The sequence below is a fragment of the Drosophila novamexicana genome, unplaced genomic scaffold, assembly GCF_003285875.2.
Source record: "Drosophila novamexicana strain 15010-1031.04,08,12 unplaced genomic scaffold, DnovRS2.1 tig00000024-arrow-pilon, whole genome shotgun sequence".
Classification (NCBI taxonomy): domain Eukaryota; kingdom Metazoa; phylum Arthropoda; class Insecta; order Diptera; family Drosophilidae; genus Drosophila; species Drosophila novamexicana.
The window spans coordinates 549,662-569,884 of record NW_020824768.1 but is presented as its reverse complement, the minus strand read 5'-3'; the positions used below and the strand labels follow the sequence as shown (position 1 = coordinate 569,884).

Genomic DNA, 20,223 nt, shown 5'->3' with positions numbered 1-20,223 from the left:
TGCCACTTGCCACTGCCACAGCCACTAAATGAATACTGTTGCCAGTTTTTTGTTGAATGAATTGTGATGCCGGTTCATTCATAAGTTAGCCATAGCCTGGCACGGCTCGCAGGTGTTAAATGGATGGCATGGCTTCAGGTTTTAACCTTTAGCATGAGTATCTATCATAAATTCATGCGATACTCTAGAGTTACAGCAAAACTGGCTCGGGCTTAATAAAATACCCTTATTGCAGATACAGAACCGTTATGCTAAATACACATGCACATTTCTTTTGTGTGTGTACAGCATTCTATACTCTGTGCACATGAGACAGCTAGGTATATTGGTTTTTGGGCTTGGGATATATAGACGCCTACTAGAGATCGGGTCAATCAAGAAAATATATAGTTGCAATAGTTAAAGAGCTTGAGAATCGTAAGGTGATAACTGATATTCTTCTCCTTAGACCAAGCTTAAACTTAGTCAAACCCAGTTTATACAGTTTGAGAGTCATTGTCTTAGAGCTACAGTTTAAGAGGCACTTAACTCATAGCTGCCTTAAAAATGTAAGCAGAGTATTGCACAGTCGCTAATAGCCGACTGTTTCTATGCCCTGTATAATAGATACAAGGAAAGCCGACTGTTTCTATACCCTGTATAATAGATAAAAGAAAAGCATAATGATTTTGCGCAAGTGTGCGTAACATGCAGAAGAAAGCTTTTTAGATCTTATAAAGTATATATATATATTCCCACTCAGTCTGAACATCCGAGTCGGCTTAGCCATGCCTGTCCGGCCTTCCGTTCGTAAATATCTCGGAGACTCTTACAGCTAGATGCATGAAATTTGGTAGGTAGGTTCTTATAGAGCACACTCAGATTAGGAATATTCCATTTCTGTAATAGCTTCTTTCGTTCGCCCCAAAATTAAAAATTCCTGTAATCTTTTCTATAAACATTATGTAGATATAGTCCAAATTTTCAAAATCTATGCAGCTTAGAGAAGTTTGTGCTCAACAAAAAAAAACTCTTCAATTGAAAGCAAAGCAAGGGAAGGAATTCTGGACAGAATCCCCTTACATTTGCTGGATTTTGAACGAATTCAGCAGCAATCAATACACTTTCCCATTTTAATCACAATAATAAAGCAATATATATATATATATATATATTTTACCGATTGCCATTATGGATTCCGAAGCATCAGAGAACGTGGAGCCGCGAGTGCGTTTCCGTTTGGGCAAAGCTGAGGACAACGCGCCCAAGGAGGACGCCACGGAGCGGTCCGCTGATGTCATGGAGCCCACGGAGGATGGGAGCACAGCTGGGCCGGCGCGTTTCAAGCGCAAGCTGGGCTCCTGGATATTCGAGAGCGTTGGCGGCTTCTATATGCCCACGGAGGACATTAGCAAGCTGCCGGCGCGACGGCAGGAGCATCTGCTGATACGGGATCTGATCTATGCGTTCTCGGGTGTGCCCTCGTCGCACATTCGCCCGGAGATGCCCTACAAGGAGATCTCGCAGCTGCGCACCGATCAGGTCGACAAGGTGCGCTTCAAGATCGACGAGAGCTTCAGCGGCGCCTTCCGCACCCTGGCCAACGAGCTGCTGCCCCTGATCGGCTACTACATCAATGTCCAAGGCTTCATCGAGGACACGATCATGACGACCGGCTGCGCACGCACTCTGGGCATTGCGCTGCACAAGAGCATGCAGCAATATTTCGAGCTGCAGGCCGGGCTCGAGACGCAGCTCCAGGAGCGCAAGCTGGATCTGCAGCAGCTGGTGCATCAGCTGCGGCCCTGGCTGAAGACCATGCACGCGCTGGCCAGCCTGACCAGCCGGGTGCGTCGCTCGGAGCTAAACAGCGCCCAGCTGCTCTCGCTGATGGACGAGCACCAGGCGCACTTCAAGTGCGAGCAGCTCAAGCTGATCCTCAGCGACGTCTCCCACTACTACATGAAGATGGTGCAGCTGTGGACGCAGAAGGGCGTGTTGTACGATGTGCGGCGCGAGTTCTTTGTCGAGGACACCAGCGCCAGCGACATGAGCAGCACCCTGCTCTCGCCCAAGCAGTGCTGCCACGCCTACTGGGCGCAACGCTATCGTCTGCACATGGAACGGCTGCCCAGCTTCCTGGCGGCGCATGCCGAGCGCATATTCCTCGCCGGCAAGTATCTGAACGTGCTGCGCCAGTGCAATGTACAGATGAAGCTGATGCAGGCCTCGCTCATCTATGTGCCGCCGGTGGAGATGGATGGGGAGGTGGAGGTGGAGGCAGCACATGTGGCGCTCATACGCAGCAGCTATGAGCTGCCGGCACGCAAGCTGCTCGAGCTGCTGGTCAAGGAGGAGCAGCTGCTGCAGCACCTGAACAATCTGCAGGATTACTTTCTGCTGCAGCGTCTGGAGCTGGTGGAGGCCGTGCTGGACAACTGTGCGGGGCAGCTGCAGTGCAACGTGGACAGCCTGAAGCCGGAGAAACTGCAGCAAATAATGCTGCAGCTGTTGCAGCAGAGCACAGATCCGCACAAGCATCTGCTGCGCAGCCAGCTGATGGACTGCGATGTGGCCACGCAGCTGGCCAGGCGCCACAAGCGTCTGATCAAGTCGAAGCCGGAGCAGAATTTCGACCAGGAGCAGTCAAGCGAGGTGGAGGCATCCAGTGAGACGGACTCCAGCCAACTGCCGGCACAGCTGGCGATCAATGGCTATGAGGCCTTTACGCTGCGCTACGAGCCCAAGTGGCCCATCAGCCTGGTCATTCACGAGGATGCCGTGGAGCAGCTGCAGCTACTGCATCGTGTGCTCTTCTATCTGCATTATGTGCTGCGACAAATGGGCGCCACCCCCAAGCACGGCGCACGGGCCGATGCGCTGCTGGAGCGCATGACCGAGTGCATCCGACAGCTGGAGCAGCACATGACCGGGGACATTGTGCAGCCACGCTGGCAGACGCTGCTAGAAAACGCGCAGAAGGCACAATTTGTTGACGAGCTGCTGCAACAGTTCCAGGACACGCTCGACCAGTGCCAGCTGCTGTGCCTGCTTTCCGCGCCGGCGACATTTGTGCGCGCCCTCCACACGCTGGGCCAGCTGTGCCTCAACTACAGCAGCTTCTTGGAGCGCCAGGGGGGCGGGCCGGACTTCGAGGCTGGCGTGGCCGAGTACGAGCAGGAGCTCAACAGCCTGCTCATTGGCATCCTGGATCTGCTCATCGAGCTGGCGCGGCCGAACAGCGCCAGCGGACACCTGGAGCGCGAATCCTGCAAGCAGTTGCTGAAGCGCCTCGAGCATGTTAGCCAGGATCTGGGTGACAGTTCCGCCTCCAGCGAGAATTCGTTTTAGCTTTTCTTTTATTTTCGTGTGTGTGTGTGTTTCAGCCATGCCAAATTAACCGTGGCCCCCAAATTCCCTGTGTTTGCCCAAGCATAATGCCCAATTGAGGTGTTCAGACTAGCTGGCAACAAGTTGCAACAATCTACAACAAGTTGCAACAACTTGCAACAAGTTGCTTCAAATCGCAGCAAGTCGCAGTCACATCTAAAATCAATTTAGAACTTTTCCCTAGAACTAGAAATAACTTTGGCGAAAGCGACGAAAATTTATGAATTACTCGAGTTATTTTCAGTTTTAAAAAGTAAACGAAGAAAAATAGTTCAGTTTTAATTAAATTAACAATAGTTGATCAATAAAAATATGCGATCATGGCTGCAAGCCAATACAATCAAGAGTGTTTCCGTGGGAAGATGGAGGGGAAGTATGCAAGGAGTGGAACATTTTTAATCTACACCTTGATGGATCTAGCTCTTAGGCTCCTCAAGTTATGTTTAAGTATCCATGTCTACAAATCGATATATATCGATAATTGGACTTCATCTGTCCGCAGTGGGGCAAGTTATTGAAAGAGTCAAATATTTGTAATCTATTCACTCGACACATATCTACGCAGCAATTTTGGTCTATCTAGCTCGCATAATACTCGAGTTATGCTTAAAAAACATGATTTAAAATCGATTTTGATCGATTTTTATGAGTGATTCAGCCGGCCAGTGGAGGAAGTTTCCAAGAAGTCTATTAATACAACTCTAGAAACTATATACTAAGTTTGATGGATCTAGATCGTAAAATCTTCGAGATGTGCTTAAAAAATCATGGCCCAAAATCGATATTTATCGATTTGTTGAAAATGGTAGGAGATATCGACAGAAAATTTTGAGCGGGTTCTACGAATCGGGCATGAGAATATATATTTCAAATTTCAAGTATCTAGCTCTCAAAGTTTCCGACATCAACATGAAGCGCGGAACTTTGAAATGGAATTTACGAAAAAATTTTAAATGAATTACTTAAAAAAGTTTATACGTTTCAGGCTTAAACTTGGGGACTTGGCTTTTCATAGACTTACAGGCTTGGTTTATGTTACAAATAAAGTGTATAATTCCGGGTTCGAACCACTATCTTGGTCCGAACACAGCGCGCACATAAATTCAGGCCACAGCTTGGAGCTGCGTACAATGGGCGTGAATAATCGATTTGTGTGCTTAATTTCTGGCCAGAGTGCGACTATTTATGCCAAGTCACGGCAGCGAATGCATCAAGCATCGATTTGCATAAGATCGTAAATTATTTTAAATGGCGGCAAAAGCGATTTTAGGCACTTGCTGTTCGCCTGTGCGCCTGGTCAGCTCCGACTGCGCCCCCCTCGCCCTCGCCACGACAACAATTTCAATTCAAAGGCCAATTGTTATGTAAATCTGGAAAATGCACTCACAGCCAGGTCGAATTTGCGGGCAGAGCCTCACGCAATGCTCTGCAGAAATCTTTTATGAATAAATATTAAAAAAATGTGAAAAAAGGCAAGTAAGAATGCAGCTGGCGAAAGGCTTGGACTGGCTGCTACCCTGTAGTCGAGCATAGTTTTACTCAAATAGATGTTTAAGCGGTTATTACCCGGCTTTATCCGTGAAAGAGCTTGAAGTAGTTCGCGCGAACATTGAAATTTCGCTCCTACCACCTTTGACATTCATATTCCACGACGAAGAATCGATTTTACGAAAAATGTGAAGGACATAATCAGCCAATATAACTTTTTCACATTGAGAACAGAGTATTAAAACAGTGCATCAACTATCATACTAAAAATGCATGAAAAGACAAACTGAAGTGTATGTAACATTGGGGATATGCCCTCACAAAAGACAGTATAAGTAACGAACAGCCCAAGCTTAGTCAGTATAGTCTGTTCGTGTTCTGAACAGGGTATACAAATGGCAATTGCAAAGTAACAACAGCATCAGAAGGTAAACAGAACTCTGTTCATTCTCTGAAACACCACAGGCAAAGGATAGACGAACGAACACACCATGTCAATCTACCCCTTTCACATTATGAACAGGGTATCAAAAACGGCAACTGCAAAATAAAAAGTTCATCAAAAGGTAAACTGAACTCACTTTATATTTATCGCTTTGCGCTTTAAGGACAACAGGTGGTCGAGCTCGAAAGCTGATGATGACGACGATGTTAATGATGATGTTGTTGATGATGTTGATGTTGATGATGCAACAATAAAGTGCGGCCGGCGGCAGAGCAAAACTCAACCACCAATAATAATGGTCGCAAAATTATGGTAAAGTTCAGATGCATTGCTTCCGAAATGTATATCATTATGTGCTTGCGAAAATGATGGACTGCCGCTGTCCAGATCCATTTACCAGATGAATGCGGCTCTCACTCGGGCTAGAGTGAGCTGTGTCCACTGATATGTGCATTATGGCAGCCGGCCGGCCAGCTGATGCCCAGCAGCCGGCCGAGTGCCGTGGGAAACTGTGGTCGGAGCTGTGGTTGGGGCTGTGACTGCGGCTGCGACTCGGACTGCGACCGCGACTGCGGTTCAGTTCATTAAACCTGTGACACGCCTCGGTCACGAGATGACTTCATTTGTGCGCCGCTTAGAAATGTCATGAACTCGAACTCTTGTTTGGCGGCTGCGGCGGAAGTGCGACGTCAAGGTTCACTGCACGTTTAATTAAGACACAAATTATTTGCCACAGCCAACCCATTGAATTGTTTTTAATGAATTGTTGGCTGGCAATTCATAACATTCAAATATCAATTCGCAATTTGGTTGAGCTGTCATTCAAAAACAGATTTGTTCAAGAACTTTCGGACATAGGTTCGTTGCGGAAGTGCGCAAATCAAAAATCAGATTTAAATAATTACTAACCCTAAACAAAGCTTGATGAAGCTTTTAATAAAAGGCCTTAACTAAACAAGCTCATAATTAATAAGCTAGTTAATTGCCAAGCGAGCGTTTTGAAGGGCCTAATTTGCAATTAAGTTTGTGCTCGAAAGCCAAAAGATATTTAAACCAAAACCTTAACCAAACTCTAAGCCGAATAACTTGCTTAAAGAGCAGCCGAATCTTAACCTGAAACCTTTTTTTGATATATTGGAATGTTATTTGTTCCTAAATAGCCTGAGTTACAATTCAGTTGGCAATTCAGTTTGCTTAAGTTCCCATTTGAGCTAGTTCTAAAAAAGTCCAAGCTTAACATCTTGTTAGAGAAGGTTTACTAAGCTACATCCCATCATATTCCCCCTACGGAATCAATTTCCCGTTCAATCGTAATTATTTTGCAGCTAAACCAGTTTCCAGGCAAACCGTTTCGAGCCTTAAACCTATTATAAACAAAAAGAAACCCTCTTGCTTCTCATATTCTACTTTAATTAATGGAAATGCAATTGTTCCTCTATTCATCCGCGGGCTGCTCCGGCAGCTCCACTTCCACGAGCTCCGTTGTGGATATTTCGGCTTCGACTTCGGAATCCGTATTGGTTTTGGGACCCAGCTTGCGCTTATTGTAGAGTAGATCCACGCCGAAATCGCATTCGAAGATCTGATTGTCACGCAGCTTCTCCTTGTACCAAAGCAGGCGTTCGGTATTCCCGCCCAGCGATTGATCCAGCAGCTGGCGGCGCTGCAGTCCGCGCTCGAGCAGTTCGATGTAGTCGATGGACTTGAGTTCGGGGAAACGTTGTAGCTTCTTGAAGGCGAGCCGCTCGACACTCTCGTAGGACTCGGCCATGGCCATTTCGTTCTTGACCCGCTCCGCGATCATCTCGCTGCGCTGCAGGTCCTGCACCTCGGCGGGCAGGATGCGCGAGCGTATGGTGGCCACATCGTCGTCGACAGTCTGCAGCAGCTGGGCGTGCGACTCCTTCTTGGCCATCTCATAGCTGAGGCGTTCCTTTTCCAGTGCCGTTTCGCGCGCCAGCTTCTCGGGATCCATTTGCTTGCGCGACATGAGTATGGTCATCATGCGATTGAGATTCAGTTCGTCCCACTTCTTGGCCATGCGCTCATTATAGTTGGAGCCCCCTTTCAAGTTACCACTAGGATTCAAAGAGCTGGAATTAACCATCCCCCTCGAATCGCTCTCAACCCTTAGACTTACGTATGCTCCTCTTCCATGTCGGAGGCGCGTTTGCGTGGATTCAGCTGTTCCCGCTCCAGGCGTTCCATTTCCTTGCGTGCCTCCTCCTCAGCCTCGCGCTTCGCCTCGATAATGTCCTTGTTCAGTTCGTAGTACTTTTGCTCCCAGGCGCGAATGTTCATTTTGCGCGTGATTTGACGCAGCACATATTTCATTAGTTTCTGTGAAAGAGTGTGGAGTATGGAAGAATGAAAGGATTTCGCCAGCCACTTAGACTCACGGCGAGCTCATTGTCCAGCGGCACATCGAAGCTGTGCGGCAGCTTGACCATGCGTATGCTGCTGTTGTAGTCGCCAATGCCCAGGATTTTGTGGGGCAGCGAGGGCCGATGCTCGGTGACGGCTGTGATGATGCCGCCGCCCAGTACCTCAGTCAGGACTGCATCATCATCCCGAGCTGCGGTCAATGAATACATGTGGGACAAGCTCTGGAAGATGACTATTGGTTAGTTACCCAAAATATCCCAAGCTTCCAGAATGCCATCAATGCGTGTTATGTACAAGACAGCCGGACGCGTCTCGCTCCAGGCGACGGCAGTCAGATCGCAAGGACGCTTGCGCCAAATTATGGGTGAATCATGATAGTCCTCCTTCCACAGCGCAAACACGGTACGACCTATCGACGCAAACATTTCTGGATAGAAGGGATTCTTGCTCATGGCCACCACGGGTCCATCGTGCACCATGGCAAAGTTGACGGAGGCATTCACCTGCTCCTTGGCGCCCGCTTCGCTGTACATGCCCTGCCACTCGACGCGTATAATGTGTCCATAATAGGTGGACAGTATGAGGGACTGACGCAGCTCGGGCGGATTCTTCGGCACAACCTGAATGGGATAGTTGTTGGGCGAGCTGGCAATCACCTTGGGCGAGGGTGTCTGTATCGAGAAGACCGAAGTGTCCGCTATGATGCCAGTCAGCGGCTCATTGTAGAAGATGCTGTAGGTGGGCTTAATGGTTTTCGACTTGAACACCGACTCGTTTTGGGTCAGCTCCTTGGGCAGGTTTTTGGTGCGCTGCGCCTCCTTCTCCTTCTTGGATGTCTCACCGTCCAGATTCCAGAAGGCGACGGTGCCGTCAAAGGCGCAAGTGATAAAGAAATGGTGATGACTGCGCTTATCCGGATCGGAGAAGACCTTGCCAAAGTGATTCAAATAAAAGTTCTTGGCCAGCCAGTAGATGCCGGTGATGGCGCCGTTAGGCGAGTGCTCCAATGGTGACATGGTTGCCGGCGCCACCACCACCTCCTCGTTGATGTCCAGCGTCCAGTTGAGAAATTCGCCAATCAGCGCTCGATACTTGGCCTGCGCCGGCGTCAAGTACTCCTCCTCCTCCAGGTGATCGCAGCGCCCCTGCAGATCCCATACCACCAACTGTCCATTCTGGCAGCCGCCCAGCAAAATATCTCCATTAAACGGACAGAACGAGAGCGTCGTCACCTCAAATGGCGCCTCAAACTCCAGCTTATAGTTTAAATTGTCGGCAAAGCTCCAGAGCAGCACGGGATTCGGTTCCAGCACCGCGCGCTGCACAAAGTTCACCTGATGTGTGGCCAGATCTACGGTCACGGGTGTGCTGAAGGCGTAGGAGACAGCGATGAGGCCGGACAGCTTGGGATACCAATCGCAGCTGGCCACGAAGCGTTTGTCGCTCTTCGAGATATTGGCAAAGCAGATGAACTCCTGCAGGAACGGATTGGTATAGTGCACCACATGCTTGGCCGAAATCAGCTGATAGTCGTTGCTGCAAGGCGTTCCGATTAGGTTTGCATTAACAGAAAGAAAAATAATCTTCCACTTTGCCCCACACTATGTGTTTTTGAATAGCATCGGTATTTAGAGTCCGAACTTTGTAAAATTAGAACTAAGGTATCGCACCCAAGGATAAAAATGCAACGCGAGCCTACACCTGATGTTTTGTGTATCCAGCTCTTAAATTCCTCGAGTTATGCTCAAGAAACCATATCCCAAAATCGATATTTCGAAAACGGAAAGATATCGACGAGATAATAAGCTCGTTCTGTCTAGTTTATATGTGAATAAATACAACAAATATCAAGTCTCTAGGTCTTGTAGTTGCCGAAATGAACAGGCGGACGGACATAACTAACTCGGAGACAGTTTCTTATGCCTATTACATAGATGGACGCACAGCCAGTACACCCTTTGCACACATATCAATACCCATTGAATACCCACCGATAGCTATCAATCTGATTGAAGTCGAGCGTCTCGAGCAGCAGCTGCATTTGATTCGACATTTCAGGTGCTGGTTTCGGCATGACGGACACTTTGGCCGGTGAACCAGGACGCTGTGCGGCGCCCTCCTCCTCCTCCACGTCCGATTCATCCAGCTCCAGATCTGAGCGGGTTATCAGTAGAGTATCCAGTAATATAAATGCAAGGACTAACCTTCATCGTCAATCTCATAGAGATACTGCGACCAGGCGTTCGAGGGGAATGTCGGATTGGTCTGCTGCTCCCGGCTGATGCACGCCGGCGCCGACTGCACGGCCATGGATAAGCGACGCTTGGTTATGTTCTCGTACTTGACATCCTCCTTGGGCAGCAACTCGATGACGCCATCGCGCACATCGCGCGCCATGCGATAGTCGAAGGCAATATGTCGCGGCTGCTGTATGGGATATACGCTTTGGATCTCCACGTCGACGGGCTCGTCACGAAAGCGCTCCACGAGCACGGTCATCTCCTCCTCGGTGCCCATGCTGACCCAACGGCGCGGCTTCTTGCGCAGGCGGCGCTGCATGCGCCAGCGCTCGAAGGCCTCCATGTTCTGCACGATGCCCATGGCCAGTTTGGTGTCCTTGCTGCTAATGTAGAATATGAACGGATCGCCCTCAGGTGGATCTTCATCGGCCTCGGTTAGCGTGGGACAGTAGCCGATCAGCACATAATTCTCCGGATTGAAGCCCTTGAAGAGCTTGAGCAGGTCCGCCGAGTTCTCCAGCTCCTCGAAGAGCACATCGCGCATATCCTTGTACTTCAGCTGCTTCCATGGAAACTCCTGTGTAACATTCACGCCCACCTGGATTTTCAGCACCTTCTGCACGGACTCACTGCGTGGCATGGACTGTGATTAGAAGATATCTTAGCATGCATCTTGCAACACCTACACGACCATAATCTTCTGGCAGGTGGGCAGCGCCAGCAGAGTGCGCCACGAGTCCTGCACACTGTACAGCTTTTGCATGTCGTCGATTTCCTCATCGGAGCCGGGCTGAATAAACTTCTTGATATAGGGCCGGCGCTTCTGTATGCCCCCGAGCTCATTGCCCATATCCAAATCCCCACCGATGTCCACGCCCTCATCCATTTTGTATATTTGATTTAGTTAAATATTAAATATCGGTTTATATTTGTTTATTCTAGCTACAGATTTGTTGTTGTTTACGTTTGACTCGAACTCAAATATTTCAACTGTGTCATGGCAATGGCTGGGCATGCGCCGAGTGGGCTTTCACCCACAAATTGCCTGGGCATACACTCAGAAAAACAACATAACGAAATCAAATTGGATTTTAGAAATTCCCTTTTAGAATTTGTCTAAGCGATTCTCTCTATTCTTTAGCAAACGAGAAAACAATTCGTAAATTTACTAGAAAGTTAAAAACTTTTCTGAGAAGCGAAAAGTTTTATCTAAAAAACAGAAAAAAAATTTCTAAAATATTGAAAAAAATTTATAACTTCCAGAAAGTGAATTTCTTTAAACAAGTCGAATCTTTATACTCTCCAGGCTTTTTTCTAATGAAATTATTAGACTCTAGACTTCTTATTCATTTATGAAATTACTTCAATCTAAATTAAACTATGTTCCAGCTAGTAGAAATAGCTGCCATATAAAGCCTTTCTAAATTTAGGAATATATTCTTCCAGAAATATAAAAAAATTCTAAAGAAAACTTGTTGGTTAAATGAGCCTAAATATAGGAAAGTAATTTCCCTGTATATAATATTAGAAAACATTTTCTAAAAATTAAATATTGAAATGTATTTTCTAATTAAGATAGAAAACTTTCTGATAATAATAAAATGTTTTATTTAATGCAGACTTTCTAAGAGGTATATTTGCAGTTGAGTGTAAACATGTGTGTGTGTGTGTGTGTGTGGCAACTTCTTTTGGGGCATGTGGCACACGCACAGCAAACGAAATTAAGTTGGAAAAGATTTTCACTCATTTACATGCATTGGCCAAGTCGAGGCCTCGCAATTTTTCTCTCAACAATTTTTGAGTGGGTGATTGTTGTCGTTGCTCTCGTTGCCGTTGTTTTTGTTGTTGTTGTTGTGGTTGTTGCTGCATTTCACATCATTATCTTTGACCAAATACGGAACTATGCGCCGCAAATCAAAATAAAAAGCAACGCAATTGTGTGTCAGTCACTGGCGCTTCAAAAAAGCGCTGGCAGAAATATGTGTTTTTCTTGTGACCATGCCCCCCTCCCTCACTTCTTCATTGCCTGGACATGATCTGTGGCAGTTGGGGCAGTTCAACAAACGGCAATGTGGAAAGCGTTCGATACGGCAGCGCTACGCAATCGAAATCGAAAGTTCTGTGATGGACAGGCCGCCGAGCATGGGGCCGCATGTGGATGTCAATGCACCAGCTATGTGTTGCCGGTGCCACCGATGCAACTGCAACTGCAACTGACACACATTTAATGGATGCACGTCGCTCACTTTCATTTTCGTAAGCATTCTGGACGACGACAACCAACTGGGCGCAACTTTCGGTTTTTGAAACGCAATTTATGCACCTGTCAGCTGATAACTTGCACCTCCGATTAGTTCGCCAGCCGCCACTCGCGACTCTCGACTCTCGACACTCGGCTAACCAAATAAATCACTCGACAAATTGTTGACAAAACATTTCGTAATTTAAATAAAAAACGCGACAAGCTGCCGATGATAGTTGCCTACCGATAGTTGTAGCAGCATGCAATGCAGCTCAAAACCCAGTTCAAACCCAAAAAAAACAGAAAAAAAATAAACAGAAAAACAAACCAAACAAACAAACCAACAACTTCCTCATCCGCCGACAGGCAAACCAAACCAAAGCCAGGCACAACAATGACGACGACGACGACGTCCACGACGTGGCCCAGGCTGATAATTTTTTTTGATTGTGCGCCGCAGCTCGCAAGCTGCTCATATGCAAAGTGAGTCCAAGGCGGACCCAAAAAACAAGGGGCACACAATAGCCGGCTACTACAGCTACGTAGTACGTACTCCCCCCTTGACCTTATTGACAGTCTGACTAAATACAAACGGGGCACAACATTTTTGCTCTTTCGCAACAGCAAATACGTGATACTCTCTCCAGGCACAGACTCCAATTGCTGCTCATAAGCAAAAGGGTTTGAACCGAACCGCTTTAAGCCCGGAATTACACAATAATTTATTCTGTATAAATTGCTTAAGGAACAGTTGAACCCTTACCCGAACCGGGCATTGTTTGTTGCCACAGATTTGTTTTTGCATATTTATCAAGAAGAGCGAAGGTAGAAATTGTAAATATAATTTATGAAAATTTGAAAAGCATGTAAGCCGCAGGCCTTAATCTGGAAAGCCAGTTTTACGAACCGAACCTCGAAGTGCGGCTTTAGCTTTAGCCGAGAAACGAAGCATAGGAAACGTTTCTTTGCTAAAGATTTGCTTTCTTATTTTATTATTCTTATTACATATATACACGCATGTATGTATGCATGCATTTTAGCATATATAAATATATGCATTCATACATATATGTTTGTGTGCATGCTTACGAAACATTAAAGCATGTTACATACATCTACATGCATACATCTACATACATACATCTACATACATACATACATACATACATACATACATACATACATACATACATACATACATGCATACATACATACATACAGACATACAGACATACATACATACATACATCTACACACATATCAACTTACCCGCTCTACCTCCTACTGCTCCACCGTCACACGTTGCTCCTCCGCAGGCCACTTTTCCTGCCTTGTTGAATTGCAGCAAGGCCTACTTGAATTTTTGAGAATCGAGGAGGAGAGCACTTGGTAGAATTTCGTTTTATTTAAATTTGCAGCACAGCAAGAAAACAAACATGCATACATACATGCATGCATACATTTACACACACTCGCCAACACACACACATGCATAAGCACACAAAATACACACACACACACACATTTATAATACTTATATACTTTTCTCCATATAAGCTCACTATTATAAGATTTGTATAGAATCTATCCTTTTTTTATTGCTGATTCCATATATATATTACAATCACACCCAAAATAAAACAAAAATCCTTTAATTCATGAAAGAATCTAGGTTGATTAAGCCTTCATTCGGCAAAAGAAATTTAAAGGTAGATTGAAAATAAAGCTAAAAATATATTAAATAAAAAGAAGCGCCAGAAAAGTTGAATGAGTCCTAACTCCACCCAAGTTCTCAGGAAACTGTCGTTAAAATGTTTTAAAAACAAGCTTGAATACTTCATTAAACCCCTTTGTTATAGTTATGTTTATAATTAATGCATCCATATTAATCAAATCAAAAAACAGAATATGAACTAATTTAATAATGAAATAAATCATGATATAAAAAGGAATATCATATATTATTATAATGCTGCCCTAATGAATTTCCGAAATTTCTTAATTTTATTTTCATTTTATATTTTCTTTTGTTACCTTTGGCAAAACATCGTATATCTTTTAAGCATAAACAACTGCAACAAAATAATTAAATATTTCAGAATGATTTTAATTAATATTCATCAAGATATCCGTAAGTTTATTTGAACTGTTTGCCTGCCACTTGCAACAAGCAAGTTATTTACAGACACAGACACATATATATAAATCTATTAGATTACGATATATGCCTGTCACAAACATCATAAGAAATTATGAGATACTCGGCAAAGACAAGCAATTGGCCGAGCGGGGGCCAAATCCGGGCTGGGTTCAGCTGAGCTGAGCAGCATAATCGGCAGGCAGTGTGGGGCAGAGCCAATGCCATGCAACAAGAGTGAGACAGTCGGGCGGCGAGTTGTACAACTGGCGACAAAATGTTGCATGTTTGTGGCTGTCACCAGCGACTGCCGTTCCGTTGCATGCCGCCTGCTGCCTGCCGCCTGCTGCCTGCCGCCAGTTGCCTGCAATATATGCAAAAAGGTGCTAAAAAGATCAGAGGCAGCGATTTATCTTCATTTGCATTTGACGTCGTTGGCTGTGTGTCAAAAAGGTGTTAAGTGCCACACGGCCGCAGTTGCAGTTGCATAGCCATAGCCACAGCCATAGCCACAGCCACAGCCAGAGTTGCCACGTTTACTCTACGGCGCCGCTTTTGATGACAACCGACAGCAACGGTAGTCGAAGCGCATAATTTTCGATATTTTATAACCTTGCGGTAGCCAAAAAATGGCTGTACCCTGGCACATCAATCCAATGGACCGGCCGCCCAATAAGGCAAACCCCCCAAGCACCGTTATTAGCTGCTGCCAAATTGGCCAAATACAGCAACAACAACAACAACTGCAACAACAACAACAACAACCCAAACAATGCCCACTTCTAGGCTGAGCTTAGATAGTCGCACCGATAAAAGGGACATGAAATTCAAATTTGAGCGCCAAATTTACTTTGCGACTTATCAGCGAGTGAAATTTAGCAGCAATCGGCTTCCGTATTACGACGTTTTGTGAATTATGTGAGAAATTTGTAAGTGAGCTAAATGCTTTACTGATTTCCAAGCCCATTGACTCGCCAGCTCCGGCTCTGGCTGTGTTCGGCCCCATGGCGTATGCGCAATAAGTCCAGCGGCGCGGTTGGGGTAGAGGAACGCAATTGGATTAGAGCTTGAAATTGGGGCCACCCACAGTGTGCCATTAAGGCTGAAGACCGCCACAAATGGCGAATTGTGATAAAAAGCGATCAATTTAGATTAGGCCAGATTTCGGCACATTTTCTTCATGCATATTTGTGCAGTGTTGTGCAGCGCGAAAGTGCCAAAAGAAATGTTGGAAATTTGTGTCAGAAAGGGGAGCTAATAAAGCAAAGAGACTGAATATTTTACAAATAAATTGCAATTTATCCAATTCTGATCATTTGAGGAGAAATTATACATGAGTAAAATATGAAAAAAATATGTGTATACTATTCGCGAAGCTTCATGCTCACAATTGGTAACTCTAGCTCATAAAACCTAAGATATTAACTCAAACAACAGGATTTTGATATCGATTTTTATCGTTTGCTTGGAAACAGGGCAAGTTGTCGACTATCGAAAAAAAACGTAGGACCTAGGCTCCTATAGGACAGACGGGCGGACAGCCGAACGAGCAGACGGGCGGACAGACAGATAGAAAGTCGGACGGACATTCGATCTAGATCGACTCGGCTAAATTTTCACGATAACATTTTAAAGAATTCTCAAAAGCGAAACTTTTCTCCTATAAGCATAGCTCTCGCCGCTTACAACAATAAATAATTATTAAATTAATAGTTTAAATTTTCAATAAGTGAGAATATTTGCGGCGGGTATTAGCCCGAGCTAATTCCATATTAACCCCAAGCATAGACTTTCCCCTTTGGCTCGCTGGCGGCATACTGTGAAAATTTGCAGTAATCTGTTGAGGAAAATCTGTAAATTAGAATTCACATGTGGCCAAATGTGGCTGCCGCATCGAATTGGCAGTGGCAGTGTGTCTGGTTGTGACAATGATAATCCCTGCAAAAATATGCGCACAAATTAAGTATCCAAAGTGCGGCGATCCAAAACGATGGCGATGGCGATGGCGAGGGCGATGGCGATGGCGGTGGCGATGGCGGTGGCGATGGCGGATTTTGTGGTGGTGCTTAGCAGCGGTACCCCGTCCATTGTTGGCATATTTAAAGTTGTAAAATAGCGAAAAACACGTTTGACCGACATTCGTGACCAAAGTGTGGCTGCTGTGGCTAATGCTCCGCCTGGAACTTGGAGGCTGAGACTGAGACTGAGACCGAGACCGAGACTTGAGACCTGAGATCTGAGACTGCGCCAGCAGCACCAGGATTTCAATTTCGATTTCGATTTCGCTTTGGCCGGCGACAAATGTGCTACGTCCGTCTGTGCCAGTCCACGTCCACGTCTTCGTCCCAGCCAATTGACCGTGTGACTACTTTAGCAAATGAAAATGGTTAGCACAAAACAAAAAAAATAGGAAAAAATAGGAAAAAAGGTTTACTGAGCGCCAAGCCAAACATAATTTATGATGCACTTTTGTGGGGCTTGGGCGCCCGGTGACAGCCTGTGTGACTCATGTGCTGGGTGCTGTTCCATAGTTCGTCGCCAGGTGTCGCTCAGCATTCAAACAAAAGTGAAAATGGAAAATGAAAATCGAAAAAAAAAAAAACACAAAAAAAACAACAGAGTCCACATAGACCCTAAATTGTGGCGCATTTGATATTTATGATGGTCTTGCGTTTTAGCTTTTAATCACATGTGAATGCGACGACGACGAAAAGTACGAGTTTCAGTTTGAGTTTGGATGTGAGTCGACCGGGTGCACTGACCTCAACCTCAACCTACGTAGTACGGTGCAGCGGCTACTGTATTGCGGTGAAAATCCCTCGCGCGCACTCCAGCTTAACTATGTTAAACAGCGAAATCTGACTCAGGCTACAGCTCTGGCCGTGGCTCTGGCTAAGGCTCAGGCTCAGGCTCAGGCGCATGACTCCCGACGACAGCGGCATCAAGATAAAACCGCATGACATACGGCGACAAGAAGCTACCAGAGCTTGCGCCAACGCCAGGCCACGAGCAGGAGCTGCTGCTGGAGCAGCATCAGAAGGAGAAGGCGGAGAAGGAGGAGGTTGAGCAGCAGGCGTTAACGTTGCCAGCCCAGCAGCAGTCAGCGGCGTCATCGTCATCGTCATCACCATTTGGCCACAGCGGTCGCCCGAACTGTTGTGAGGCCCAAATTTGGTCAAACGTGCAAAATTTTAGCCGCACGCTGTCAAACTTTCTGCCATAGAAAGCGAAATTTAGCTTTGTGGCTAAGTCTGCAGACTTTTGGTCTGCTAACCGGCGAGCTGCCCCTCTGCTCTATCTGCTGCTGAGGTAATCTTTGTGGCAGCCAGACAAATGGCAAAGTGGCTGGAGAGCAAGAATCCCCAAAGAACTACTGAAATCGAAAGTATTTTGTATACCCTGTAAAACAGGTAAAAGATGGGCTTGCAACACATTTCCTTAAAAATTGCGCTTCTTACACTTGAATCTTTTTCGCTTCGCCTCTCTATCAACTCCGTTCTGTTTTTCTACCACTTTGATTTTCCCTTTTCCTTTTACAATAAGATCTTCCTTACATCGAAGTTTTTTGCGATTCTCATAAATTCCAGTTATGCCTTGAGCTTTGACTTATTGCCCTTATCAGCTTATTCATACCCAGCATACCTGTAACTGACACTCAAGCTATTACTAACAAATCGCCTCTCTATGCAATTCTCAAGATTTCGTGTAAGTACTTAAAGTAATTTTAAAAAGGCTGCTTAAATGGTATTACAATAGAACACCCCACTCAATTTTTCCTCCCCTTTTCCACTCTCCCTTACCCTTTCCTTCCCTCTCTCACTCTCTCCCACTCTCTCTCTCTCTACACCGTCCCTTTAGTAAAATACTCTAACATTTTAAGTAGTACTGTAAAAAAAACTACATATTTTCAATTATATTTTTTATGCTTAGGAATAATGTGCATAAGATATTAAAATGAATGGCGCCAAAGAAAAGTGAACCATTAGCTATTAAAACCCACTTTTAGTTTGTAGCACGCTGCATGCATTCGCTTAAAGACTTTACAAAGGAGTTAAATTTGGATTCGTTAGTTATCTTTTTATTGCAAACATTGCTGTTAGCTGTGACATGACGTCATGCCGATGTGTTGCATATATAGATAAAAGTTGTTGTGGCAACGTGGCAACATTAACATTAACGGCGACCCACGCGGCGCATGTGTAATCAATCAAAATGGCCATCGTTCGAGCAGTGGCTGCGGCTGCGGCTGTGGCGGAGGCCAAGGCAGAAGCCACAGGGCGTTGCTAATGTTGATGGTTGCCACAGTGTCAGGGGCATAGGCCGGCAACGGCTGCAGTTGCCACTTGTTGCCGCCTGTGTGTGGCATTAGAGGGCGTAATTACATTTTTATTGCGCGACTCAAGCGGCAGATGCTGCAGGTGCATGCGGCAGTTGCATGCGGCCGTTGCATGTAACAACAGTGCGTCTGGCCGTAAAACTCCCATGAAAAAAAAGAAACACAAATTAATGCCAATTTCCTGTTAAGCGAAAATTAGCATTTGCCACCACCCGCGGCAAGTTTAATGATTAATTTTCCCAGCCAATTGGCCAGCATTTGACAATGACAATAAACTAAAACTAATGCCCGCCAGTCGTGGGCTGAGAATGTTGCACAAATCGAATCGAAATCAAGCCACATTTTTGTTTTTTTATCCCCTGTATTTACAATTTTATTTGGCCAACAGCAGCACTCGCATGAATCGGCAAGGCGATAAACATCGGCATGCACGACTCCAGCGCCAGAAGTGATCTTGGCCAGGCCCAGGCAGCTAGCCAAAATCAAGCGAAACCAAAGCCGCAAAGCACTCGACATTTTGCTGGGTGTGTACCAGAATCAGTACGAATCAAATGAAGAAAAAAACGAAACTACAACACAAAAAAGGTCAACGGGCTGCAATCAAAATAACTCAAAATAACTCAATTTTCGGGAGCAATTAAAATGCTGGCGCTGATCTGCCGCAAGGCGATAAAAGCCCACACATCGATCGGCGGCAACTTGCAACATTTGTCTTTGACGCCACGAAAAAATAAAAGAAATGATATATTGAAGTAATAAATAAAGTAGTGAGAACAGGACGCCGAATACTACATACTCTAGCAGACATATGACTTATAAGTACATTTAATTGTTTATGTAATTTTGCATATAAGTATATTTGAAGTAAAGCACAGCTCAAGCTTGATTAAAACATCAGCTGCATACCGAATATTAAATGCCCTAGCAAACAAATGCAATATTCCACAAATACTTGAAATATAGCAAAGCTCAAGTCTGGTTAAAATATCGGGAGATCTATAATAGTTGTTCATACAAGAACTTAACAAATTTCTTGTGTCCAGCTTTTAGAATTTAAGTTCTGCTTATAAAACCACGTATTAAAATCGATATTTATTGATATAATGAAACGGAAGAATATCTTATTATGATCAATGATAACATTGTTCTGCGCATAATAAAAGAGAATACAGATATCAATATATATATATTATAGATTTTCTGTGGCCCCGACTAAAGAACTCAGACATTCTCACAATTTTAATCCCGAAAAACTCGGCTATACAGCAAAGTGTCTCTCTTAGTCGCCTCGTACGACAAGCGTTGGACATGCTGTGGTGGTATTCTATGCCCCGCCAACCACACGGGCATGACTTCTATTTATATACCCTGATAATTGCTAAAAAAGGTATAACGTATTTGTGCAAATGTATTTGACAGGCAGAAGGAAGCATCTCTGGCAGAAGAAGATTCAGGGTATATTAAAGTCGAGTACTCCCGCCTTGTTAATTATGTTCGTAAGGATATGCTAAGGGATATGCTAAAACAAAAATAAAAACAAAATGTAGGCAACGTAAAAATTGCATGTAATTAACAGTCAAT

General features: G+C 45.2%; 2 protein-coding genes across 2 annotated transcripts; one reads left to right on the top strand and one right to left on the bottom strand.

Annotated features, from left to right (window-relative positions):
- The first annotated feature begins 833 nt into the window (after positions 1–833).
- On the top strand, positions 834–3,692 carry LOC115771146 (gamma-tubulin complex component 2 homolog). Its single transcript, XM_030716717.1, has one exon. It carries the CDS (start codon positions 1,171–1,173, stop codon positions 3,328–3,330), a length of 2,160 nt encoding a protein of 719 aa, XP_030572577.1. The 5' UTR covers positions 834–1,170; the 3' UTR covers positions 3,331–3,692.
- Positions 3,693–6,691: 2,999 nt separating this feature from the next.
- LOC115771153 (WD repeat-containing protein 63) lies at positions 6,692–10,962 on the bottom strand. The gene is made up of 7 exons (XM_030716726.1): positions 10,614–10,962; positions 9,892–10,556; positions 9,679–9,841; positions 7,935–9,223; positions 7,702–7,877; positions 7,443–7,642; positions 6,692–7,380 (listed from the first exon to the last, which is right to left on the bottom strand). The coding sequence occupies exons 1-7, from the start codon at positions 10,811–10,813 to the stop codon at positions 6,738–6,740; spliced, it is 3,336 nt and encodes a 1,111-aa protein (XP_030572586.1). The 5' UTR covers positions 10,814–10,962; the 3' UTR covers positions 6,692–6,737.
- Positions 10,963–20,223: the final 9,261 nt, after the last annotated feature.